The 27,241-nt window shown below is 34.6% G+C and overlaps 1 protein-coding gene across 2 annotated transcripts in view; it reads left to right on the forward strand.

Annotated features, from left to right (window-relative positions):
• Nucleotides 1-27,241, forward strand: part of USP47 (ubiquitin specific peptidase 47) — a 123,246-nt gene that overhangs the window by 90,206 nt on the left and 5,799 nt on the right. Inside the window, exons 9-23 of one of the 2 annotated variants that reach the window (XM_061201466.1) lie at nucleotides 958-1,053; nucleotides 1,136-1,288; nucleotides 3,935-4,102; nucleotides 5,897-6,028; nucleotides 6,472-6,548; nucleotides 7,141-7,196; nucleotides 9,244-9,356; nucleotides 10,391-10,495; nucleotides 12,933-13,140; nucleotides 15,349-15,464; nucleotides 17,679-17,798; nucleotides 19,480-20,257; nucleotides 24,933-25,108; nucleotides 25,473-25,553; nucleotides 26,890-27,005. In XM_061201466.1, the coding sequence (XP_061057449.1) occupies nucleotides 958-1,053; nucleotides 1,136-1,288; nucleotides 3,935-4,102; nucleotides 5,897-6,028; nucleotides 6,472-6,548; nucleotides 7,141-7,196; nucleotides 9,244-9,356; nucleotides 10,391-10,495; nucleotides 12,933-13,140; nucleotides 15,349-15,464; nucleotides 17,679-17,798; nucleotides 19,480-20,257; nucleotides 24,933-25,108; nucleotides 25,473-25,553; nucleotides 26,890-27,005 (2,495 nt within the window). The remainder of the gene's footprint in view (nucleotides 1-957; nucleotides 1,054-1,135; nucleotides 1,289-3,934; nucleotides 4,103-5,896; nucleotides 6,029-6,471; nucleotides 6,549-7,140; nucleotides 7,197-9,243; nucleotides 9,357-10,390; nucleotides 10,496-12,932; nucleotides 13,141-15,348; nucleotides 15,465-17,678; nucleotides 17,799-19,479; nucleotides 20,258-24,932; nucleotides 25,109-25,472; nucleotides 25,554-26,889; nucleotides 27,006-27,241) is intronic. The other variant, XM_061201467.1, reaches the window with a different exon arrangement.

Below are 27,241 nucleotides of genomic sequence, written 5' to 3' on the forward strand. Positions count from 1 at the left end.
AAGTTCCCTTATCTTTTGAGGAACAACTTGTTCTGTATCAAAAATTTTTTGAAGATATTTTGTCTTAATGATTCCACTTCTTTTTCTTTATATGTAATAAATATTGTCAGTAGTTCTACTTAGACCATGTCTGAGGAAAAGAGATGACATCAAATGAAATTGTGCAATCCAATCTTGTATGTTGTATTAACTAAAATTTCTTAATTGTGAAAAATCAATGATGAAAAATTAAAATAAAAATTTTATGCCTACTGATTCTTCAACAATATTCATACTAGTTTCTTACTTCTGTCTTAAAGCTGTATGGAGAAAAGAGAACCACATGGTTCCACTAGGTGAACAATCCAGCATCTCTCATACATTTTCAAATGGAGCAGTAGCTGACAAGCAGTGAGAAGGTTGCACAGTGGTTTTCAGTCTTCATAATTAATGCAGTGGTAACTTACTGACTGACCCTAAATGTAGGGGTTGAGGATAATTATTAGATTTTTTAATGTACAGATAGTGTAAATTCTTCAGAGTGCTGGGTTATTAACTGTGCAGTTTAAAATTGTCTCCTTTTACAAGAAGGATGCAGTGACACATGCAACTGCTTTTCTAAGAAGTGTGGAATTACTTTTTAATCTAAAGACTGAGGATTTCTATTAGATTATTTAACCAAAAATCACAACGTAAAGTCTATGAAAATTAGGTAGAAATGACTAACTGATGTGCAACACTAGGAAACGCAGAGCTCATACAGAATGAAATAAAGTAATTTTTGCTCAGTTTTTATAATGATAACATCATTTAGCTGTTGATACTTTTTTTTCCCCCTTTTTGCATTTTGAATTCCTAATTTTCTTGCTGTTCTACATATAAGTATTTTGGTAATTGCAGTGTTTCTATACTCAGAGCTTTGTCATTAACATTATAATATTTTACAATAATTATAAAACAATTTTTTTTTCTAACTAGGAGGAAGCATTGCATGCATTTATTCAGCCAGAGATCCTGGATGGCCCAAATCAATATTTTTGTGAACGTTGTAAGAAGAAGTGTGATGCACGAAAGGTAGATGCCATTTAGAAATTAATACTTAATTACCTGAGATAATATTCAATATTCAATAGATTCCCCCCACTTTTTTTTTTAGGGTCTTCGGTTTTTGCATTTCCCTTATCTGCTGACCTTACAACTGAAAAGGTTTGATTTTGATTATACAACAATGCACAGGATTAAATTGAATGATCGGATGACATTTCCCGAGGAACTAGACATGAGTACATTTATTGATGTTGAAGATGAGGTAAATACTTATAAATTATACTTCAGATATTCTTCTTTGATCAGAGTAACTTGTGATATTCTTTGAAAAGACAAAAAGGATATTAAATTCTGGAATTATTTCTTTAATTTGAGTGATAATCTTATGTTTCATAACTTTCTTAGTTATTGAAACGTACCAGTCTAGAGATGGGCTGCACTTGTGTTTCTGGCACATGATAAACACAGAACAGATATATTGAATGAACGAGCAAACTGGGTAGTATGGCCATAATTTCTTGTTTTGTCTTAGTGTCTTTTTCAAGCATTAAGGTTGCTGGGTTATTCTCCCTTAAGGTTTACCAGCTCTTAAATTGTCTAGGTTAGAAAGCTAGGTAATAAAGGTATTTTTCTGTGTTTCTTTTTTAATTAAAACTTTTAAAATAAAAAATTTAAAACTATTTAAATATAGTTTGAGAATGGAACTTTGAGGGCACACATAAAGCTCATTGATTTCTTCCACTCATTGACCTCCCCCAATTCTCTGGTTCCTCTGTCCTTATCCAGTAAAAGATTCATAATGTCCCACTCTGTTCTCTTGGAAACTCTTCTGATTTAATTATTGGCAATATTTACAATCACTTAACATAGTTGTTACAGAGTGATAAATCTTTCTTATTCTCAAAACTGCCATGAAGTATTTTTTTCTGATTGGAATTCATCACAATAGTTAAAAATGCCTTTTCCCAGAGGCTTAAAAATAATTTTAAACATTCTCAAGTTTTATTTATGCTCTTAAGTACTAAGTGGCAAATGTTTTCTGAGCCTTACTTTCCTTGTCTGTAAAGTAAGGATGATAATTGCTTTTCATAGCTTTCATAAGATGAGATTGCCTTAGATAAAGTAAATGTTCATTGAATGGTATCTGTGACCAGGTAACATTCTCTGAAAGGTTTAATTTGAAATAATATCTCAAACACTTGTGCTTAAGCTAGGAAGTCTGTCCAAAGTATACCAAACTTTCAAAGGAGATTCCTACTCAGAGATGAGTGTTAGATGGGTCTTCTGTATATTCCTAATGTATTTCTTGTAAAGGGAAGTCTTTTCCAAGGGAAGAAAAGTGAGATACAAAGTTTGACCAGAACTTTTAGGAAGTTCTAGGTCCATTTCTTGGAAGAAGAGAAGATGTTCTAGCTTAGTTAAAAGGAGTTTAAGGGGTGATCTCTTTGGACTTTGTGTAGAATTCTCAAGTTGGTTTTCACCTCCATTTTTCCTTGAACCATACTTTCTTGAGGGATGAAGACTATGTGTTAGGTGCAGTTCTTACAGCAAAGTTCTTGGCAAGAAGTTGGTACTTACTACATATTGCTTGGTTAATTCAAGAACTTCTAGGCAATGCCTTAAACATATCAAGTGCCTACATCTTAGAGAAGAATTTTCAAACTATGTATTTAAAATATTAAAGGAGGGGCTTCCCTGGTGGCGCAGTGGTTAAGAATCTGCCTGCCAATGCAGGGGACACAGGTTCAAGCCCTGATCCGGGAAGATTGAGCCCACGTGCCACAACTACTGAAGCCCACAGGCCTAGAGCCCATGCTCTGCAACAAGAGAGAAGCCTGCGCACCTCAACGAAAAGTAGCCCCCGCTCGCCGCAACTAGAGAAAGCCTGCACGCAGCAATGAAGACCCAACACAGCCAAAAATAAATAAAATAAATAAATTTTAAAAATAAAATAAAATATTAAAGGAAAAGGGAGGAAAGAGTTGTTTGAGGATTTCTAGGAAGAATTCTTTAAATTAAATTTGTCTGAAAGAGATTTAAAAATCATAAAAGCATGGAAAAGTATTATTTACTGTTGTTACATTTCCACCTCCTTAACTGGAGTGTAAAGTTCTTGAGGATAGATACAGTGTCTTGTTTTTCTTTCTAATTGTCTGTAATACCTAGCATAGTGATAAACTGAATTGAACTTTTTGTTCAAGAACGGAGATGATATTCTTTTATTTATTTATTTATTTATTTATTTATTTATTTATGGCTGTGTTGGGTCTTCGTTTCTGTGCGAGGGCTTTCTCTAGTTGCGGCAAGTGGGGGCCACTCTTCATCGCGGTGCGCGGGCCTTCTCACTATCGCGGCCTCTCTTGTTGTGGAGCACAGGCTTCAGACGCGCAGGCTCAGCAATTGTGGCTCATGGGCCTAGTCGCTCTGCGGCATGTGGGATCCTCCCAGACCAGGGCTCGAACCCGTGTCCCCTGCATTGGCAGGCAGACTCTCTACCACTGCGCCACCAGGGAAGCCCGGAGATGATATTCTTTTGGGATTTGAGAACAACAGAAGCCCGTTTTGGGGCTTAAGTTCTCTGCTTTTATGGTTTTTGATGAAAGAAATGGTAATTTCATATTGTTACTTTGCAGCTGTAAACATAAATGGGGTTTAATAGAATTCTGAATCACTAATTTGTTGTATTAGAATTTTAAGGTTGTTAATAGAAATGCTTTTAAAATACACTTTTGTTTAATTTTATTTAAGGTCTCACTTTTTAAGAGAAAATAAATTTGCTTAAAGCAGAATAAGTATTTTTACTAACAATAGCATCGTAAATTATGTGGGAAAAGCAGCATATAGATTGAAAGGTTTATATTTTCCCTTAATTTAGCTTATAATTGTAAGATAATTATGTTTTATTAAGAAATCTCCTCAGACTGAAAGTTGCACTGACAGTGGAGCAGAAAATGAAGGCAGTTGTCACAGTGATCAAATGAGTAATGATTTCTCCAATGATGATGGTGTTGATGAAGGGATCTGCCTTGAAAGCAACAGTGGAACTGAAAAGATTCCAAAACCTGGGCTTGAAAAGGTACTTTTTGTAATTTGTGGTTTTTAGTTGAAAGAGAGAGTAACGTAATCTCTGAGCTGCTATATAATTCTCTTTAAAAGAAGTTTAATTGCTATTATTTTTATGCATATATGTGGTCATAATTAAACTTTAGAAAAAACTACTCACAGGTGGGAGCATTAATTTCTGAGAGGCTGAACTGTACCTCTGAAGCAAGCTGAGTGGTGGTGTGGAAAGGGTGCCTAGTAGTGAGGAAACCACTTCATTTTGCCTTTAAAGTAGCAGCAAGCCTCTAATATCAGAGTTTTCTCATATAGCAGAATGAAAGCATTAGACTAGATCTGTTAATTTAAAAAATTCTGGCTATGGAACCCTTTCTGAAACAATAAGAGAACTAATCTTTTTTAGGTAGGGGACCCCTCAGTTTTCCTCCCCTCCCCTATGACAGCCCTTAAGGGACTTCAAAAAATGATACAATTCCATGGATTATCATTTGAAAACTACAAGACTGGATAGAATTTTTTTGTTACTAGGTCAGTGATTTTTAAGATTTTATCAAACCATTTCTTTCACATTTGTATAATTTGCTTTATTGAGGGGAGAATTACAGATCAGATGTCTTGAGCATGGTGTGAATAATTAATCACCAGTGTGAAGACTGATCACTAGCTCAAGTCTTACAGAGTCGTATTAAATATAGGGTTTTTTATAGGCAGTATTTAAGAATGGAGTTTCACTTGCATAAATCTGTTTTTAGATCAAGACCATTATTCTCACCACCATTACCACTACCCTTTACCTTTTAAAATTATCTGTTTCTTTCAGGGCAGACACATGAGGTGTGAATTGCTATGTGATGAATAATGTAGTGGATACATTATAACTTAGTGTAAAGAACATTGCCTTCAAACAAGAGTTGGAAAACTGTGGCTCAAGAGCTAAATCCAACCCCCAACCTGTTTTTCTACATAGACAATTATGTCTATCTTTTTTTTTGTTTTCCTTATCTTATTCCACTGGATAGGATTTCCCATACAGTGTTGAATAGGAGTGGTGAGAGAGGACGCTCTTGCCTTATTCCCAATCTCAGGAGGAAAGTATTCGGTCTCTTGCCAATAAGTATAGTATTGGGTCTAGTTTTTTATAGATGTTCTTTATCAATTTGAGGAGGTTCCTCTCTTCCTAGTTTGTTGAGAGTCTTTATCATGAATGGGTTTGGATTTTGTCAAATGTTTCTGGGTTCAATTGGTAAGATCATGTAACTTTTCTTCTTTAGCCTGGTTTACATAGGTTGATTTTTCTAATGTTGAACCAGCTTTGCATACCTGAGAGATATCAAATCAATAGATCACTGTATCACAGATGTTACATAAATACATTAGAAGATGTTCAAAGTAATTATATACCTTAGCTCTTTTATAAAGGAAATGGAATCTTATTTGAATTTTAAAAAATGTTATTTGGGATTTATTTTGATGTGCCTATCAGAATGGTCTCGTGTTTAACACCTCCTTCTAAAATTTCAGACTATTATTTTCTTTTTACATAAATATATAAATTTGTATTTCAGTTATGCATTGTTCTAGAGGTTATAGCATAATTAAAATGTGAAGGAATACACGGAATGAAACTTGTGGTATATAAAATTATGTGGTGAATTACCATTTTAATGATCTTAGAGAAAAGTTGACTTGCCATAAATACATAGGACAACTAACATGTTACTTCCCTGTGTTTTAGTAGAGAATAGGAAATATACAAATTAGGGTTTTGTGTTTTTCCTCTGTGCTGAGTTACTTTTATTCTTTTCTTTAGAATTCTTTGATCTATGAGCTCTTCTCCGTTATGGTTCATTCAGGGAGTGCTGCTGGTGGTCATTACTATGCTTGTATAAAGTCATTCAATGATGAGCAGTGGTACAGCTTCAATGATCAACATGTCAGCAGGGTAAGGAGGGATTTTTTAAGATTATTATTCTCAAAGACAGGAGTAGGGATGTTTCTCATCAACAGCAGGGTTTATTAAAAATGTGAGACTCAGTCTGTCCGGTGAAGCATACCAAATCATTAACACATACCAGATGTCATTCTTTTGTTCTTGTTTTCAGTAAATTTCCTTTGTTTCTTTGTTTTGTTTTATTTGGGGCTTGCTGAGTGTTTGCAGAGCTAGACTCCCAGTTTTCTTCTTGCCCTGAGCCTTCACACCGGTTATCTATTTAAGAGCACTAGAAAAGATTGGCCGTTAGTAGCCACTGATTATGATTACATTTTGTGAACTGGTATCTGTGTGGTCCATTTAACTCTGAGGTTAAAACTTGGGTTACATATTGACATAAAGGTAATGGTGTTATAGATCTTACCAAAAAAGTAAGTAATGTAACAACTTTTTAGATAACACAAGAGGACATTAAGAAAACACATGGTGGATCTTCAGGAAGCAGAGGATATTACTCCAGTGCTTTTGCAAGGTAAATAACTTCCTAATTTTTACTGTTTATAAATTAGAATTAATTACAGCTTTTCAACCTTTTTTTATCACTAAAAAGATTTAACCCAAGGGTCAACAAACTATAACCTATGGGCCAAATTCAGCCTGCCTTCAATTTTTGGAAATAAAGTTTTATTGGAACACCATCATACTCATTTGTTTAAATATTGTATGTTGATCTTTTCCCACACAACAGCAGAGTTAAGTAATTTTAGCACACACAGAATAGCTCACAAAGCCTATGGCTTTTACTATCTGGCCCTTTTCCAGAAAAAATTTGCTGACTCCTGACTTACCTGTAGTACTCATTCTAGGACAAAGGTTTTTTGAAGATTTTACTACGTTACCAAGAAAAGATACGGGATTTTCTCATACATATGTCAGTAAAAGCAAAGTAGTCTCCTTATTTTTCAAGAATGTTTAAATCTGAACCTGTACAAGAACAGCTACATGATTTTCTAATTGTTTGAAACAACAAAAAAACTACTATTTAAAATAAATATTTGATGCTAGGAAATGGAATCTTTACAATCTACTTTTTGTCCCTATTAATCTTTTTTATATTTTACTAGCTCCACAAATGCATATATGCTGATATATAGACTGAAGGACCCAGCAAGAAATGCAAGTATGTTGACATATAGTTACTTGATTTTAGTCTGTGTTATAAACCAGTTTTTCTGCAAGTTTTATAAACCCAAATAACTACTTTTAAATGATAGGACAATTAAATTTTTTTATGTGTGGAAGAATTAATTATAAAGACTGTTATGAGATAATACCAACTGGTAAAAGCACTTGGAAAAAAGTTGAACTGTTTTTTAATACACTAAGAGACAAAACTTACTCTGCATTGTGTACGTTGGATATTTATTTGCAGTAAGATTGTATTATATGTAGTTTGGTGCAGTGATGGTAGTCTCCAGATCTGTGTAGCAGGCATAACTCACCATCTGCATGTCCCAGAACAAGTTATTTAACTTTTCTAAGACTTACTTTCCACACATGTAAAATGGGAATAATTATCGTATTTTATAGGATTATTATAAAAAATTAAATGAGATAAAATTTTAAGCATTTAGTATCGTACTAGAGTTAAACATCTTTGCTTATTTGCTTAAAAAGCAAGTAAAGTTTTATGAGTCGAGTATGCATCCTTTATTAGATTTTAATTTTATTAAGAATCCTAAAAATAATCCTGTATACAAAGCGTGTGGATTTGCCTTTCTTTTTTCCTTTCGTAACTGCTACTTTAAAAAATTACAGTTCCTGTGTTTTCTTGCTAACTCTGATCGTGACAGAGACAGTATTTGCACATAGGTGTGTAAAGCGTGTGTATGTGTGTGTGTACATACGTTATATACACAGGTGATGTGTTTGCTCATATTCTTTTCACAATTAATATAATCATTGTCTTTGATTTCAATATATTTCCTTTGTTTAGAAACTACTATACTATGAGTAAATCTATTTTAAGCAGTCTAATGTTTTTGTTTACATTTTCGTAAACTCTCATCAGATGTGAATTCAGTTGGTGCAAGGCTTAGGACTTATTTATCTTTTCACCAATGACATAATCCAGGGTCTGTCATATAGAGGCTGTTCAATAATTTACTGTGTAATTATAGGAAAGAAAAAAGGAAATTATAATAAGTCATTTCAGAACAGAGATTTCAGAGTAGAAGTATTCATTCTTACTTTACACATAATGAAACTATACCCTAAAGAGTAATTTGTCCAAGGTCATAGCTACCTGGAGGCAGAGCCAGGTTTATAGTTTGTGTATCCTCTGTGGCACCCAGCATTCCAGATATTTCATGTAGTGCAGTAACTCAGCTTTCTTTTATCCGTTCCCTGTTTTATCCCCGTTTTATCTTTATCCTCTAGTTTTGTGATGAAGCACCAGGGGGCACTGTATATATGATATGGAATATTTTTAAAATTAGAGCTCATTTCTGTAAACAGTGGATTTTTACCTTCCACAGAGGCATGATTTTTTTAAAATATAAATTGTTCTCCCTGTTTAATGCCTAACAATCATTGGCTTTATTAAGCAGTGTTATAGTCTCATACTGTCACTTCGAATACTTTGAGTTACATATGAAGTTCTTTGATTAGAAGGCAGCTAAAAGACTACTTTGAGAACAAAGGAAAGATAATCATATTAGTGAATAATAATAAACAAATAAATACCATTTGTAGTAGTAGAGCATCAACAGTATTTATTACATTTCCTTATATCCCAGGTAATAACTATGTGGTAAGGTGCTGTTAATAAGCTGAAGAAACCAAGGTCTGGAGAAGTAAACTTGCCCAGGGTTACACAATTTGATGGTGATAGCACTATTTGAAATCAGAAGTGCTTTTATTTTCAAGTTTAAGGGAGCCTTTTTCATTCTAAAAATCTTAATTTACATACCAGAGTTGTCTGGAGCCAAGAGGTATACAGATAAAGATATGGCTTTTTTGAGACCTAACCATGTGTCATTATCAACTACCTCTTCACCCTTGCCTGGAAGAAGCTCATGTTCCAAGTTGAAAGATTGATGTAATTAAGATATATTTTGATAACAGCTATAGTAGAAGTGTATACTCTGGGAACATAGTAGAACAAAATTAAATAAAGGAAGCTGAATCTCAGTGGCACTGTTTTACCCTGTTTTTACTATTAATAGAATTTCTAGAAGTAGATGAATATCCAGAACATATTAAAAATTTGGTGCAGAGAGAGAGAGAATTGGAAGAACAAGAAAAGAGGCAACGAGAAATTGAGCGCAATACATGCAAGGTTAGATTTTCCTAATTTTACTTTTAATTAAAAAGTGCTATTGAACTTTGCTTAACTGCAGTTCTCATCACTGACTCATTGGGTTGATTCTGTAGCTAGTTATGCCATCATGGTCATTAAACAGTGTAACCAACTATATTACTGAGGTAAAGTGATTTCATTTTATGCATAAAAAACCAGTAACATGGGCTTCCCTGGTGGCGCAGTGGTTGGGGGTCTGCCTGCCAATGCAGGGGACGCGGGTTCGATCCCTGGTCTGGGGGGATCCCACATGCTGCGGAGCAGCTGGGCCCGTGCACCACGGCTGCTGGGCCTGTGCTCTGGAGCCGGTGAGCCACAACTGCTGAGCCCGTGTGCCACAGCTGCTGGGGTCAGCGTGCCTAGGGCCCGTGCTCTGCAGCGGGAGAGACCACCGCAGTGAGAAGCCCACATTCAGCAGCAAAGACCCAATGCAGCCAAAAATAAATGAATAAATTTATTTAAAAAAAACAAAAACCAGTAACGTAGTGATAATGCTCAGTGCTGGTGAGGTTACAATGAGATGAACATTGTAACATTCTGCTACAAGTATAAACTGATAAAACCTTTCTGCCTAGAATTTGAGTAGGATTTATCAAGAGCCTTAAGCAAATTCATATTCTTTTATATAATTATCTCAAGAAAATATTACCTAATGAGATAATGACAGATGCGGTAAAAATTTTGACCACAAAGACATTCTCCACAGTATTTTCCAAATTAGGGAAAAATTGGAAACAACTTGAATATATATCAGTAGGAGAGTGATTACATAAATTGTGATACATGCTTATAAAGAAACATACAGTTGTTAAAATTAATGATTTTGAATTTTTTTATAACATGAGACAGAATCAATTATTAAGTGAGATAAATAGACAGGGAGAATGATCCCAATATGTTTTTTTTTAATTATAATATTTTGACTATTAGGAAAAAATACTGTCTACAAAAGAAGTAAGTTTGATTTATGACCTGTTGAGTTAATGATGATATTTTACATTTACATTTTCTAGATAAAATTATTCTGTTTACATCCTGTGAAACAAGTGATGATGGAAAATAAATTGGAGGTTCATAAGGATAAGACATTAAAGGAAGCAGTAGAAATGGCTTATAAGGTATGTTTAATTGCACTGTTGGCATTTAATTATTGATATTTTACATAACAGTATTAACATTTTCCCAAGTTTTTATTATAGTCAGTAGTAATATAAGCACTTGCAGTAGCTTTGATAGCCCATTTAAATCCTATGTCTCTTAAAGAGTATAGTTTACACCTCTTCTCTGGAATGTGGTCCATTGCTTTTGAGAACTTTCTCACTCCGAAAGCCAGTTAAAGCTTTCTAAAACTCAGAAATAGAATTAGAAACAAAAATATTTATTTATTCTTTATATTCATTTAGCAGATATTTATTGAGTGTCTACTTTATGATGCATTAGAGAACTTGAGTGAACAAGACCACATGAGGTGTTAGAGGTACCAGAGTGAGCAAAACAGGCTCACTGCCTTCTTGGAGTTTACAATCCCACTGGGGAAAAAAACAGACAAAAAATATTTAAACACCACAGTTTGCAAATATCTTATTAGATGCTATAAAGTAATTCAGTAGTATATTAAGGTTATTTAATCTGAGACTTAAACCGTGAGGAGACAGCTGTGCAAGAAGTTGGGGAAGAGTATTTTAAGTAGAGGTAACAGCATGTGTAAAAACTGAGGTGAGGAAGTACATGATCAAAAGGCTAAAAAAAGGGGCATTGTGTTTAGATCATCTTGAATGAGAATAGAGTCACATAAAATGAAATTAAAGGCTGTGTAAGAATTAGAAGTTTGCATTTTATTCTAAGAATAATGCAAATTTATAAGTGGGTTTTGAAAGGCAAATAGAAAAAGAAGCATTCTTTAACCAGATTATTCTAAATGTCATCTGTTATACTTGACAAAATTTTTTGCCCTTTCCATGTAAACATTAACATCATTTGACTAAAGTTAAACAGTCATTACCTAGAGAAAAAATTGCATACTACATCATTTCATTTATAGTTATATGTAGAACCAATGAAAGAAGTAAAAATAACTCACAAGATAGCCGGCATTGTTTCTCAAAGTGTGATCCAGCACAACCTGCACCAGAATCACATTCCTATTAAAAAACTAATTCCTGCAAATGAATCTGAACTTATGTTTTGGCACCTGGGATTATGCATTTTAAACAGGTACCTCAAGTGGTTTTTAGACACACACAGTTTGAGAACTTGTATTGCGTACCTGGTCTTTCATAGCACTTTATCAGTATTGAAAATTTACATTTGTGTGACTATTTTAATTAATTAATGTCCCTAACTAAACCGTAAGCACTTACAAGGGTGAAGAGTGTTCTGGTTTTGTTCACAGTTGCATTTCCACTACTTTTGCCTGGTAAACAGGAGAGTCAAAATTGGATGGGTATGTGAATGAATAAATGAATGAACAAATAATAAAATGGATGAATGGCTCTGGGTTCACCTGATTAAAGTAAAAATCCTTTAAACATATTGGTGGACTGCAAGCAAAACAATAGTGAAACCAAATTAAACTAAAATGGAGAAAATGTCTTAACAGTTTTTACACAGTAAGGTCAATCAGTGATAGCACTAAGGGTAGTTTATATTCCATCAGTTTTTAATGTAGGAAGAAAAAATCTTGTCTTAAAAAATAGAAAGTTTAAGTTCACAAATGTAAAGAGTGAAATAGAAAAGAGAAATAAATCGATCTTATGTAAGAAAAATAAAGCTCCATTTGTGGGAAGTGAGGGATGGAGGAGTAGAGGGCAATGCGGACATACCAAGGCTTACAGTAACGCTTTCTTTAAAGTTGTAATCACAAACCTCGGGTGAGTATTGAATACTTCTAAGCAATCCTACTATGTTTCTCCAGGAGGTTCAGCTCCCACTTAAAGTGATGTTGCATCCAGGGTATGCCATCTACTAGTGACATGAACTAGAGGGAAAATTTTTGATAGAAATTCCTGTGCCCAATTTGTTGGTGTTCCGGAGGCTAAGATTGAAGGGGATGGTTCAGAGAGGAGTCGGGTAGCACTTGGGAGACATAGAAGCTATGGCCTTTGTGGTGGCTCTACAAGGCATGCTGTCCTCCTGTGCTAAGGAAGATCGTTACTGGATACATTAATTACCAGTTTTTCTCCAAATTGGATTAAGATAACAAAAGATGCATGTTCTAGTTGGTTGTTTTCCCCTTATGTTTCCAGCTTAGTGGTTATAAAGCAATAGCTTACAGTGCATTAATTTTGAGTACATCTAAAGTTTAGAATGTTAACTTTTGTAAAAACAAAAAAGTCTTTAAAATATGTTAGTGCATAGGTCGTATAATTTGAGGGATAATGAACTATGGTTATTTTAAAATACCCTTTAAGTCGTGCCTTTGAGCTTTGATGCAGATCATAAATATATGGATTTTATTGTTTGTTAGGACCTATTGTTAGTACAGTTACACATCAGACTAAAATATCAATACTATATATATTTTTTTCTTTTTCCTCGGGTGTTATATTCTTTTAGATGATGGATTTAGAAGAGGTAATACCTATGGATTGCTGTCGTCTTGTTAAATATGATGAGTTTCATGATTATCTTGAACGATCATATGAAGGAGAAGAAGATACGCCAATGGGACTTTTACTGGGTGGAGTCAAGTCAACATACATGTTTGATCTGCTGTTGGAGACAAGAAGACCCGATCAGGTTTTCCAGTCTTACAAACCCGGAGGTAAGGAATTTCATGGTATTTTGAGTTGTAAAGGACTTAAAATTTTCCTAAGAAAGTTTTTTGTTTGTAGAAATTATTTTTAAATTTTTTACATGTTCTTAAAATGTAGAATAATTCTGATAGGTTGGGAAGTAGTCAGCAACAAACCTGGAATTAAGTTCTAGATTACTTTCCAAAAAGCTATACACAAAATTTAAGAAACAACACAACTTCTGGCTTATAGTCTTCAGTGGGATTTTTCTTCTCCAGTACTAAATCATCCTCCCTCCCTACCTCTGCGCCTGCCCCAGCCTCTACCTCTACCTCTCTCTTTTTATAGAGAAGACCCTGGTATATTCCCATAAAGTCTCAGAAGTAGAGTCTCTTTTTCAGGGTCTCCTTGAAGACATGGTTTCATAACTCAAATCCTGTTCTTCTGTGGATCTTATACACCTCCTTTTTATGAAGGCTCTTCTTTCCAAAGTAGATTAAGTGTGGTATTCTTTCAAGAGCTCCTTTAGTCAGACTCCGCTCTATCTGTAAAGAGTCCCTTTGGAGCATTTTCTTGCAGATTTTTTGTTTTTGTTTTTTTGCCTGCGTTGGGTCTTTGTTGCTGCACGCAGGCTATCTCTAGTTGCGGCAAGTGGGGGCTACTCTTCATTGCGGTGCGTGGGCTTCTTATTGCAGTGGCTTCCCTTGTTGCAGAGCACAGGCTCTAGGCACGCGAGCTTCAGTAGTTGTGGCACACGGGCTCAGTAGTTGTGGCTTGTGGGCTCTAGAGCGCAGGCTCAGTTGTGGCGCACAGGCTTAGTTGCTCTGCGGCATGTGGGATCTTCCTGGACCAGGGATCGAACCCATGTCCCCTGCAATGGCAGGCGTATTCTTAACCTCTGCGCCACCAGGGAAGTCCCTGCAGATTATTTTTGAACTAGACCGTAAAAATTATGATAAAAATATAACATGGGTCAGCAAAAAACCCACTTTTTAAAAAGAGAATTCTAAATGTCATTGTGGATTGTAAACCTTATAAAGTAATCTCCTTTATTCATTAATAATCAAGACTTTAGCAGAATATTTATTCAGATTTAGATTAGCAACATTTGGGGGAAATGGAGTATTGACATATACTACATATAAGAGATTAAAACAGTTAAGCTGGAGAATAACTATCTACTAAATCTGGTGTTTGAAGATCATTTGTTTTTCTGGTGACTAAAAGTTATATAATGATCTCCTGAAAATAGGAGAGGAGAAGGTGGCTTTAAATTGTAACATGGGGACTTCCCTGGTGGCACAGTGGTTAAGAATCTGCCTGCAAATGCAGGGGACACAGGTTTGATCCCTGGTGCAGGAAGATCCCACATGCCGTGGAGCAACTAAGCCCATGCGCCACAACTACTGAGCCTGCGCTCTAGAGCCCGCAAGCCACAACTACTGAGCCCGCATGCTGCAACTGCTGAAGCCCGCACGCCTAGAGCCCATACTCCGCAACAAGAGAAGCCACTGCAATGAGAAGCCCACGCACAGCAACAAAGAGTAGCCCCCCGCTCACCACAACTAGAGAAAAGCCCGCGAGCAGCAGCGAAGACCCAATGCAGCCAAAAAAAATAAATGAAATATAATAAATAAATAAATTGTAACATGAAGAATTTAAGTCAGAAAACAAACATGTAATCCAAAAGGTTTTCTGTTGAAATTTCCATAGGATATAGAGAATATTATTTTGAGGAGAAGAAGCCTTTGATTATGACCAAGGTCTTGAATTGTTTAATGAAGGTTGTCAAAAGCAAGTAGGGCTGCTATGTCCCCTTTAGTATTTGTTGTGCATTCTCTAGTTATTTACGTTTATTTAGTGTTGTGGTTTTGGTCTGTATTTTGGAACTTTGGGTACGTATTTTTAATATGCTTGATAAATTTGACAGTGGTGTTAATGTTTTATAAGGAAACAAAGCATGTATTTTTAAAAGTCACGTTTTGACTTTTGTCATTTTTTAAAGAGATCTATAAGAACTTTTTTATTAACTTCATTTTTTATTTCTTTATATATGTTTGTAATGTGATAAATTGTGAAAGTTTTAACATGTATAACATATACATCTACCATCTTGATAATTAGAAAAATATTTTCTTTGCCATCTATTAGAAACACATTTAGAATGCATTGCTCATGTGAAATACCTTTTAAAAAATAACCTCCAATTGGGTTTTTATGTTTTTCCAATGGGACAGAAGTGATGGTGAAGGTTCATGTTGTTGATCTAAAGGCAGAATCTGTAGCTGCTCCTATCACTGTTCGAGCTTACTTAAATCAAACAGTTACAGAGTTCAAACAGCTTATTTCAAAGGTAAGTTTTAAAATTGGTCAATGAATATTTTTAAGTACCTGCTGTGTACAAAGCACTATGTGATAGTTACAAGATGTAGGAACCAATATTTACCTCGAGGAGCCAATATTTATAGCTAGGAGACAACTGTGGTTAGGAGAGAACGATGCTTCATATGGAAGAAACAGATTGACCTAAGTGTGGAGGTAAGGAGTGTGAAGCAAGTGCACATAGCAATGATATGTGTGCTTGGCTGGATCATTGTAAAGTACGTGCCTGGAAAACAAGTTCACTTTATCTCATGGAGGGTTTTTAAATGTAAACTCAAAAGTTTGGGCCCTGTTTAACGTAAACAGTAGGAAGTAGGTTGGTTGGTTGGTTGTTTTTCTAAGTACAGCAGTGGTATGATGAGAGCTCTGCTATAGCGTGGTAATTCTGGCAACACTAGACTAGTGTTCCTAGTGGACTGAGGGAGGACTCAGGAACATAGATGAGGAGGTTGTTAAAATTATTCAGGTGAAGGCATTATGACCAGAAATGAGAGAAGTGGCGATTGTAAGAATGAATGTATAAATAGAATTGGCAGCACTTGTGATTGGTAAACATTGGAGCAAGGCAGGAGCACAGAAGACCTGAGGAGTTTCACACCTGGGTAACCAGAAAGACAGTGATAGATGAATAGAAGTAGAAGAGAAAGGTGATGAATCAAATATTAGCCACATTATGTGAGTTAGTGGTAAATAGCATAAGCTCATTCAGAATTTTTGAACTGGAAAAATATGATGATGAAACATTCAGAGTTCCTTGGACAAAAAAACTATTCCACTCCAGAGAAATGGTTATTATCCTTTCAGGGGTCTTGTACGCAAGTTTTAACATGTATAACATATACATCTACCATCTTGATAATTAGAAAAATATTTTCTTTGCCATCTATTAGAAACACATTTAGAATGCATTGCTCATGTGAAATACCTTTTAAAAAATAACCTCTAATTGGGTTTTTATGTTTTTCCGATGGGACAGAAGTGATGGTGAAGGTTCATGTTGTTGATCTAAAGGCAGAATCTGTAGCTGCCTGTAGAACATTGAGCACACAAACATAGGCATAATTAACCCCAGGTTAAGATTCCCTTGGTGTGGTGGAAATTGTTCAGAAATCGCAAGTCAAGGAACTTCCAGTTTCCATTCATTATCTCATCTGGGGTTTTTTAATGCCTGTTTTAACAGGGTTGTTGTGAACGTGAACAAAACAAATAAATGCTCTTTTTGTGGGAAAAAAAAATAGTAAAGTATTATATAGAAGTTAGTTTTTAATTATTTTTATGTTTAAAAAAAATGACTTCCAACAATTTGCCAAAGTAATAATTGGAGGAAACAAGTCATACTGTGAAGTCATAGTTTATGATTAAATTACTCATAAAAAGACAACATTAGTGTAACTGCTCTGTATTACAGTTTAATCTAGAATATGAGCACTGAGGTAGTACAAAAGAAACACATGCATTTCCTTCCCTCAAGAAGCTGATAATCTTGTTGGGGAAAAATATGTCTAAGAATAAAGACAGTCAGAAAACAGGATGCCAAGAAATATAGTGTTTAATGTATAATGAGGATGCCTAAGAATTAGTTATCATTAGCTGTAAAACAAATCATGTTTTATAAAATGTAAATTATTTTTATCTGCTCATTTCATGAGAAATTTATAAAATAACACCAAAAATTAAGGACATGGAATTTTAGAAAACTTTAAAATTTACCTACTAATTTAATCTCATTTTACACAGAAGAAAATTGATTTAGTAAAAGTATTAACAACTATTCACAGAATAGAAGAAGAACTCATCAAAAGTCAAGAAGTTAAACAGGTGTTGGTTTGACATCAGTTCTCAAAGTCAGTTACTCAGTTTCTTTGGAATCAAATCACCTCATTTACTTCGTGAGTTTGGGAGAAATAGAACTTTTAGTGAAAGATTGTTACTTTTAAAATAGTTTCAGAGCATACATTTATAAGTGATACTCTGTTTTCCTAATTTACATCATAGTTAATGGATGGGACCAATAATTTTTGCCATAGATTCTTTAAAAATTTGTAAACCTCTACTAAGATTATTTTTCTCTTTTCTTTCTGCTATTTTTAAGAAGAACTCAGCAGTGTCTCATTTTCCCATATTTCCAAATCAAGCAGAATTATTCTTGAAAGAGCACTTTTTAATTAAATTACTTTCATTATAGGCCATCTATTTACCTGCTGAAACAATGAGAATAGTGCTGGAACGCTGCTACAATGATTTGCGTCTTCTCACTGTGCCCAGTAAAACCCTGAAAGCTGAAGGGTTTTTTAGAAGCAACAAGGTATGTCTTTTATTTTTTCATGACTATTTTCTATGCTGCCATTCAGCATCTGTCTGAAATTTACTTTTTAAATTCTCACATCCTCCCAATAATTACCTTCCTTTATAGTCAGGTCAGATCTTGCTTCTTTGTCTTCTCAGTCAGTCTTGCTGGGTCTCCTCTTTGCCTTGTTCATGCTCCGCCCCACCTGGAGTGTTTCCCCCTCTTCCTACATTTTGTTTCAAGCCCCAGGTTAGTCCTGCTTCTTTGGTGGAGCCTTCATGACTAGTTCTGGTCACAGTGATTATGTTCTCTGAATTTTGTTCATTCTTGAGCTTCTCCCATAAAGCAGTACTTCACGGTGAAAGTCTGAAGCATGCCTAGTGTGGAGAAAATTATTATCTTGGGTTCACCCCACATTATTCCCTTTTCCTACTCATTTATCTCTGTAAGAAAAGAGAAAGTTCATGTTGATCTCTTTGTTTTATCTCTTGATATCATTATGTGTTCCATCATTTATCATTTTTCCTATGTTTTTATTCCTAATGCCATTGGTTTACTCTGGATAAATTGTATCGAAGTTTCCTCATTTGCTGTCTTTTTTATTTATCACCATTTCCAGTCTCATTCATCTTAGGGCAGTTTGGTCTTCTATCATATTTAGCCTTTTTTTTTTTTTTTTTTTTTAGTATTGTTTTATTAATTCTGATGTGTAATTTTTATTCACCCCTAGTTTCTTCCAGTACTTCTGTGTGGTGTTTGTGTGTAACCTTAAAATCGCTAATCCACCCTAATACTGTTTTAGGATAAGGAGTGGGAGGGATCTAACTTTATTTTTTTCTTTAAATGGTTAGCTGATAGTCCTGATTTATAACATTTATTGAATAATAATCTTTTTATGCAGAATTCAAAATACTAATAATTGCCTGATTTATGTATATGCATTTCATTTTTTAAGTTTATTGTGGAAAATTTCAAACATATGCAGAAGTGCATGGATAGTGTAATGAACCCTTATGTACTTATCACCCAGCTTCTATAATTATCAAGTCTTGTTCATGTATATTTAACTAACTACTTCCCCCAGATTATTTGAAAAACATTCCCAGCATATCATTTCGTCTATAAGCAATATGATTTTATATTTCTAAAAGATGAGAACTCTTTTTAAAAACATAACCACAATTACATTATTACACCTAAAAAATTAATAGAAATGCCTTAATATCAACCAATACCTAGTCAATATTCAAATTTCCCTGATTATCTTAAAAATTTTTTTTCAATAAGATTTGTTTGTTCAAATCAGGATCTAAATAAAGTCCATAATATCTCTCAAGTTTATTTTAATCTAAAGATTTCCTTAATGTTTGTTTCCTTGCAATTAATTTGCTGTAGAGTCAAGTCATTTGTCCATTAAATTTTTTATATAACCTGGATTTTGGTGTTGCATTCCCAAGATGTTTTCATACATTTTCCAATAAACAAGGTATTTGTTTAGCAGTTTTATGGCTAATTACAAAGACATATGAACATAATATTTATTTTATTTAGTCTCCAAAAACAATGGGTGTATCCTTTAGAAACATTATCATCTCAAATTTTATAATTTATTGTGCACTGTCTTATATTGATGCGATATTATTCTTATAAATGTCACCAAAATTAATGATGTAATATAACTCTTTGACTTACTGTTCAGGTGTTCGTTGAAAGTTCTGAGACTTTGGATTACCAGATGGCCTTTACAGACTCTCATTTATGGAAACTCCTGGATCGGCATGCAAATACAATCAGATTATTTGTTTTGTTACCCGAACAATCTCCAGGATCTTATTCCAAAAGGACAGCATACCAGAAAGCTGGGGGTGACTCTGGTAATGTGGATGATGACTGTGAAAGAGTCAAAGGACCTGCAGGGGGTCTAAAGTCTGTGGAAGCTATTCTAGAAGAAAGCACTGAAAAACTCAAAAGCTTGTCACTGCAACAGCAGCAGGAGGGAGATAATGGGGACAGCAGCAAAAGTACTGAGACAAGTGACTTTGAAAACATTGAATCACCTCTCAATGAGAGGGACTCTTCAGCCTCAGTGGATAATAGAGAACTTGAACAGCATATTCAGACTTCCGATCCTGAAAATTTTCAGTCTGAAGAACGATCAGATTCAGATGTGAATAATGACAGGAGTACAAGTTCAGTGGACAGTGATATCCTTAGCTCAAGTCATAGCAGTGATACTTTGTGCAATGCAGATAATGCTCAAATCCCTTTGGCTAATGGACTTGACTCTCATAGCATCACGAGTAGTAGAAGAACTAAAGCGAATGAAGGGAAAAAGGAGACATGGGATACAGCAGAAGAAGACTCCGGAACGGACAGTGAATATGATGAGAGTGGCAAGAGTAGGGGAGAAATACAGTACATGTATTTCAAAGCAGAACCCTATGCTGCAGATGAAAGTTCTGGGGAAGGACATAAATGTATGTACTTAAAAAGAAAAAGGCTCCTTGAAACACTCCTCAACTTTTTTTATCAGTTTATTTATTTATTTATTTTAGTTAAGAATCAGCTAAGAGATGATTTGTCCTAAGATTACCTGTAGCTTCCTGGGTTATAAGATTATCCTCTCTCTCCTTTGCTTTCAGTTTTGATGCAGTTATAGTAAACGGTGTCCTTAGACCTGTGCATTAGGCCTGTGATGGTAATGATGTCAGAACTTTTGTTGAGATGATTTAAAAAAAAAGGAAAGAAGGAAAAGAATTAAGTTTTTTTAAAGGAAAGAAGTATGATAACAGTACTAAGTAAAAAAAAAAAAAAAAAAAAAAAAGAATTAGTTTAAATAGTAAATAATATACCAAAAAAAGGCCAGACACTTTAGAAAATTTTATCGTCAGTACCTAGAAAAATTTTTAATTTGTGCATTCCTTCCCTTTCCTCCATCACCTAATCCAAACTGCACCCTTCCCACACCCCCTAAAAAGTACATAACTAACCGGAAAAGTCAGAGAAAGGAAAGGGCTTTCTTTTGGTTTTTTTTTTAAGTTTCTTTGAAGGTAGCTTCAGGCAAGATATAAACTAGAAATTCTGAATTATATAATCTCAGAAGGATGAAAGAGATCTGTCCGTTTGGGCATTTGGACAAACAACAACAACAAAAACATATCAACATTGGTGAGATTTAAAATAATAAAAGAATTCATAAAATATCAGACTAAAACCAGCCAGAGAATTAGCAGGACAAGCAGGTTCAAGATACAAAATCTTTCTTCAAGTATAAAAGGGAAATAGCTGAAAACCTAAATACTTTGCATTAGTCTGAAAGGCAGATATTAATATTACCCCTTATATTTTTATATTTTAGTTTTCAAAACACTTTTTCTCACTTGAAGCTTTTCTGAAATTAATAAAGCAAACAATGATATCCTCATTTGACTGATAAGAAAACTGAAACTCGTAGAGGGTGAATGACTTTCCCAAAAATACATACATATCTAGTAAGTAGTGGAACCATTACTAGAGGTTAAGGCTTCTAATTGAATGCATTTGCTCCTATTACTTTTGGAAGAGAGTCCCACTCTTCATCAATCCATTTATACACCCACACAATTATTATTTCCTGAATACATGCTAGGTGGCAGGCCATATGTATTTGTTAGAAGTGAGGATGACTAAGATGCAGCCTTATGCTTCATCTTGTGGAGAGAAGGTGCACAAACAACCACTGTATTAGTTAAATGCTATGATACTTGTAGTCTCAAAATTAGATCTTTTAAAAGAAAGTGGTAGAAATCATGAAATCAGTAGTAAAAATACATAAATTTGTGTTTTTAATTAATTAGGTCCAAATAACAGTGTAATTATTTGACATCCATACCTATATCTTGCAGAAACTCAAGTGGGAAAATGTGGATTAGTGAGTTAAAATGGAGATAGAGAAGCTCTATTATAGTAATGCTTTATTTAAATTTCTATGGAGTTTTTTTCTTATAACTCTTATGAACATGTTATCGCATTTAGTTCTCAACAGCTGTGTGAAATTGATATTGTTAGACACTTTTCGCTGATGAAGAAACTGGCTCAAACAAGTTAAATAATTTGCCTGAGGTCACACAGTTAGTTGGTCACACTGCTGGGATCAGATTCAGGTAGTCTGATTGTAAGCCTAGTACTCATTCCTCCACCTCCTCACTGCTACCACTGTTACTTACTTACCTCACATCATAGTACAGGAAAAATAGCTAGTACCTACTCTGCTTTCTTACCATCCTCAACCCTTCAAGGGCACTGCAGAAATTAAAAGTAGCTTCTCTTTGGAAAAAGGTTAGAAATTTCTTTCAAGGAGTTTGTTTTTGAAAGATGTGCTGAAAATTAGACTGCATGAAAGTTTCAACGGTAGGAAGGATTCAGTGGGAATATTTAGAATCATAGTCTAAAGGGTCCCATTTCCATCTTAGAATGCTTAATGAAATCTTTACAAAGGAGATTGTTGGCCATTTTAACCTTTTTAGAAATCCATTGTGGGCTAATTTACTAGCATTCATTGAAATAGTAAACGTGATGAAGAGAAACCATTTTCTACAAATTATTTAGGCTTTCAGAAGCCATACAGGTTTGTTTGAAAAGAAAAAGTGAAAACCCTGGAAAATGCCTTTTCATGTTTAAAAAACTGGCTTAGGGAAAAGGGAGTGGGGATGATAGCCAGCAGCCAAGTGTTTCAGGAGTCTCTAGTAAGACTGCTTCGTCACAGTTCTGCAGGGATCTTAAAGTAGGTGCCTGGGAAACATGGATGATACGTAATAATGCAAGTTCTTCAGAGTGATGAAATGGCAAGGTAGAATAGGTAAACAAAGAATTTGATATCTGAAGAGTGGTATACCATGCACCGTATAGACAACTCATTTAGATAATTACCAAACAGCACTTAACATGATGGTCTTTAAGCGATTCATTATAATCCAGGAATTGTTTCAGGGAGTATAGAACCTGTCTTTGAAAATACTGTCCCAGTGTGACCTAGTTGTAGTCTTCAAGCACTGGGGTATAAACAGGAAGGCCAAAGTAATAAAAATGGTAGTGTATTTGCACTGAAATTTCTTTGTACAGTTTTGGCTACCACCTCTTTCAAGAAATACATAAAAGACAAGAAAGAAAAAAGGAAAGCCTTTGAGGCTATTTTGAGGTTGCACTGTGAAGAGACTGAACTTTTCTGTATGAAGGGGTAGATAGGAAAAATGATATGATGGTATTCTGTAAAACTACAAAATAATTATAGCTCATCAATTAAGCTAACACTTTGTCAGTGCTATGTTAAGCATTTTACATGTATTGACCCAAAAGCACATTATGAGATATAAATACTGTTATCATCATTTTGTAATAGAGGTAATTGAAGTACAGAGAACTTAGGTCAAAGTCACAAATCTAATATGTGAGGAGGAACCAAGACATCATTCCAGCCAGGCCATGTAACTCCAGAACACTTGGTCCTAATCACCATATTGGACTATATCAATAACCAACAAACATTCATGTCTTCCTATGATACAACATTACTAGGAGTTATGAGAGAAACCAAAATGGCAGTGATAGCTTTTATTTGAGTAATGCCTTAGAATTTACTATATTTGTCGAACAACAATCAATGAGACTGGCATAATAATCCCATGAGAAGACGGAGGCTCAGAAAGATTGGATGACCTACCTACAGCCATTTATCAGACTGAAGTGGCAAAACTGAAATCCAGCCATAGGCTTCTCATTTCTAATCAAGAAATTTTTTCATTACATCCTTCTCTCAAGAAATTTAGTACCTCTCTGGATAATAGAGTCTTGTTTGCCAAAAGCTAGATTTTAACATTTAGGGGCATTCCTTAAAGCTTAGAAACAGACATTTTAAACAAATTAAAAGAAATGCTGCCTCAAAAGGTATATACAGTAAATATAGTTCCTCACCCTGTCTATGTTTTCTGCTAATTCATACTTGTCACATTTTCTCTAGTGAACCAGTATTTTATAACCAGGAGAACAGTAAATAGACATTATTTGAAAAATCCATTTAGAAAAATTCATCAACCTGAGTTGGGATGACCTGAGAATGGAAATCAGGAGTGTTTTAGGGTTTTCTCCTTAACCTTTCATATAGATTTCACAGAAAACTGAGGTCTGCCCTAGAGGGAGCCTTAGGGCTGCAAAGAGACCATGGGCCTGAGGCTGCATGGCAGCTCTTGCATTCTGTACTGCTTTATTACAAGAGAAAGATAAATGAGTGAAGTTTTTGCTCTTTACTAGAATATGAAGACCAGAGTAAATAGAAATATATTCCAGAAGTATCCTCATGAGTGGCTTATAAAATAAAGGACAAAAGATTAAAATAATAAGCATTAGAAAAAAATAAAGCCCATCAAAGATAATACTATTATAATGCCAACAGAGCTTAAACTGAAGCTTGGAGGAGGTGGGAGTTTCTGATCCATTTAGATATTATTCCTGTTGCAGTCCAACCAACCACATGATAAAACAGACATCTTCATCTGCTAGTCTTGACATTTTTCTCTAGTAGAAATCCCAGAACTAGATTTACTAACAATTTTTGAGGCAATTTATATATATATATATATATATATATATATATATATATATATATATATATATGAAACTATTCTATAAACATATTACCTCATTGAATTTACAGTGAGATACTATGAGGTAGGTACTGTTATTAGCTCCATTTTTCAAATGACAAAATGCAGGTAGGGAGGCTGGTGGCTTGCTCTGTGTCTCACAGCTAGTAAGGAAGCAGAAGAGGTAGGGATGGGACCCAGCCAGAGCCCACACTACTGCTGTGTAGATCTAGAAATGTATGTATTTGAAGAGAATTCCTATAAGTTTGGTTTTTAATTCAGCAGCCAAAATAAATAAGCAAATAAACACTTAAATATCTCAGAACATTTAAAGCTGTCAGATTATCCCTAGCATGTGCTCAGTGTCCACGTTTTTGTCCATTCAATGTAGTATATTAGCTAAAAGTCAAATAACTGAAAAGGGGTACTTTTTCCTGCTTACTGTATAATAAAAAGTATATGATCTGCTTTATTTATACTCTAAGAGGTTTCTTTTACATTTTTTTTCTGTTTTTTTTTGTGTGTGTGTGCTTAGGGTTGATGGTGCATGTTGATAAAAGAATTACTCTGGCTGCTTTCAAACAACATTTAGAGCCCTTTGTTGGAGTTTTGTCCTCTCACTTCAAGGTCTTTCGCGTGTACGCCAGCAATCAAGAGTTTGAGAGCGTCCGGCTGAATGAGACACTTTCATCATTTTCAGATGACAATAAGGTTGATTAAAATAATTCTGAATAATTAGAGTCTGTTTTAAATGACAGATTTGAGAACATCTTGCACTACTTCCAAGTAAGGTGAAATGGATACCCTAAAAGGATAATTTGTCCCTGAGGCTTAGTGGTTATTTGGCTTTTTTGTTGTTGTTTTCTCCATTCATCTAACAAACATTTGTTAAATGTTAACTGTGTGCCAGTTAGTATTCTAGGCACTGGGGAATCGGAGGTAAAAGATATACCTGTTTTCAAACAGCCCAGAATCTAGAGAATTGGGAGAAAAATACTAAACAGTTGGGATGAAAATGAGTAGTTTATTTTAATGAGACCATACATCTTAAAAGAAAACTGTTTTTAATTTGTAGATTACAATTAGACTGGGGAGAGCACTTAAAAAAGGAGAATACAGAGTTAAAGTGTACCAGCTTCTAGTCAATGAACAAGAGGTAAGTAATATACTTACAAGCAATGTAAGGTAACTTTTGATAGTTATTAAAAACATACAGTGCACAGATTTGATTACTAGACATTTCTTTTTATCTCTCTAAAGAAGGGGATGGCAAACTTTTTTTAGGAAATATTTCAGTTGTGCAGGCCATACTGCCTCTGTTGCAACTACTCAGTTCTGCCAATGTAGTACAGAAGCAGACACAGACAATACATAAGCCAGTGGGGGTGGCTATGTTCCAGTAAAATTTCACTTACAAAAACAGGCACCAGATGAATGTGGCCCTCAGGCCATTTTTGTCATCCCCCTGGTCTAAAGTATTGCTACAAATGCTGGAGGGGCAAACATTTTCTGCTTTTAAAAGGGGGTTTGTTTGTGCTTCTGGGAATGATCGTATAATGCTACAGAAGGATGGCAGTTGACTACTTTTTGTGTTCAGAGAATCATTTTTAGTATTTAACTAGCATTATATATAGTGTCTCTTTGTGCTCTAAGTGCTTACAAATATTAACCCTTTTAATCCTCATCAATTAACTCTATTATAAAAGTACTATTATTCCCATTTTATAGATTAAGAAACCGAGGCACAGAGAAGTAACTTGCCCAAGGTCATATAACTTGTAAATGGTGGATTAAGGATCTAAACCAGCTGTGTTTTTCGGAGAGTAATAGAATATCTTAGTTCCTGTGATATATAAGATTGTGGTGAATACCCAGAAGAATAAGGCAAAGACGCTATTTTTAAGACATTTATAATATCTCAGTGAAGACCTAGACAAATGTGAAAAACAGCAAATAAGGGGATAATGTTTTCATAAAATGCCTTCATTTGTTCAACAAATATTTTATTAGGCATCAGTCATATCTCTTATATGTGATCCATTACACTCATTTTGACTTACGTCTTCTGAATTTGGGGTTTGTGAATACTGTATCTCTTTTGAGACAGTCAGTGAATGTATTTGGAGAATTAGTATTCATTTCTCTCATTTTACTCTATAAAGGTGATTCTTTTTACTTTCAAAATTATGGTCATTGTATTACAAGAAGAGAAATATGAATGTATTATCATATTTAATCTCCACAATGACTCTGTGAGGAAGACATTGGCTCCGGTTTACAGATGAGAAAACTGAGGCACAGAAATGTTAAGTAAGCTTGCTCAAGATAGCAGAGTTATTTAGTAAGTAGTGGAGCCAAGATTTAAACCTAGGAAGATAGATTCCTAAACCCAGTCCAGTAATTGTCACACTATAAAGTGCAAATAAAACGTCTTGTTGATCCTTATTTTAATGTGTAATTCAGGGTCTAATTGTTTATGTTTATATTCCTAGCCGTGCAAGTTTCTGCTAGATGCTGTGTTTGCTAAAGGAATGACTGTACGGCAATCAAAAGAGGAGTTAATTCCTCAGCTCAGGGAGCAATGTGGTTTAGAGCTCAGTATTGACAGGTAAAGTAAAATTACAGTGTCATCAGCAATTTGAAGAAGGACAGTGTGGTCAATTGATATGGATTGGTATAATTTTCTAAAACTAGAAGAAATTTAAATTCCTGTACCATTCAGAATTTTAGTACTGCAGATTAATAGAACTAAGCAAAAGTATTAGCATTTGTTTGAACTTCCTCTGTAGGATACTAAATTTGATGTCTTGAGAGCTTTTCATTATATTTTCCCAAAATTTTAAT

This window comes from Eubalaena glacialis, chromosome 10 (assembly GCF_028564815.1).
Source record: "Eubalaena glacialis isolate mEubGla1 chromosome 10, mEubGla1.1.hap2.+ XY, whole genome shotgun sequence".
In the NCBI taxonomy this organism is placed as follows: Eukaryota; Metazoa; Chordata; class Mammalia; order Artiodactyla; family Balaenidae; genus Eubalaena; species Eubalaena glacialis.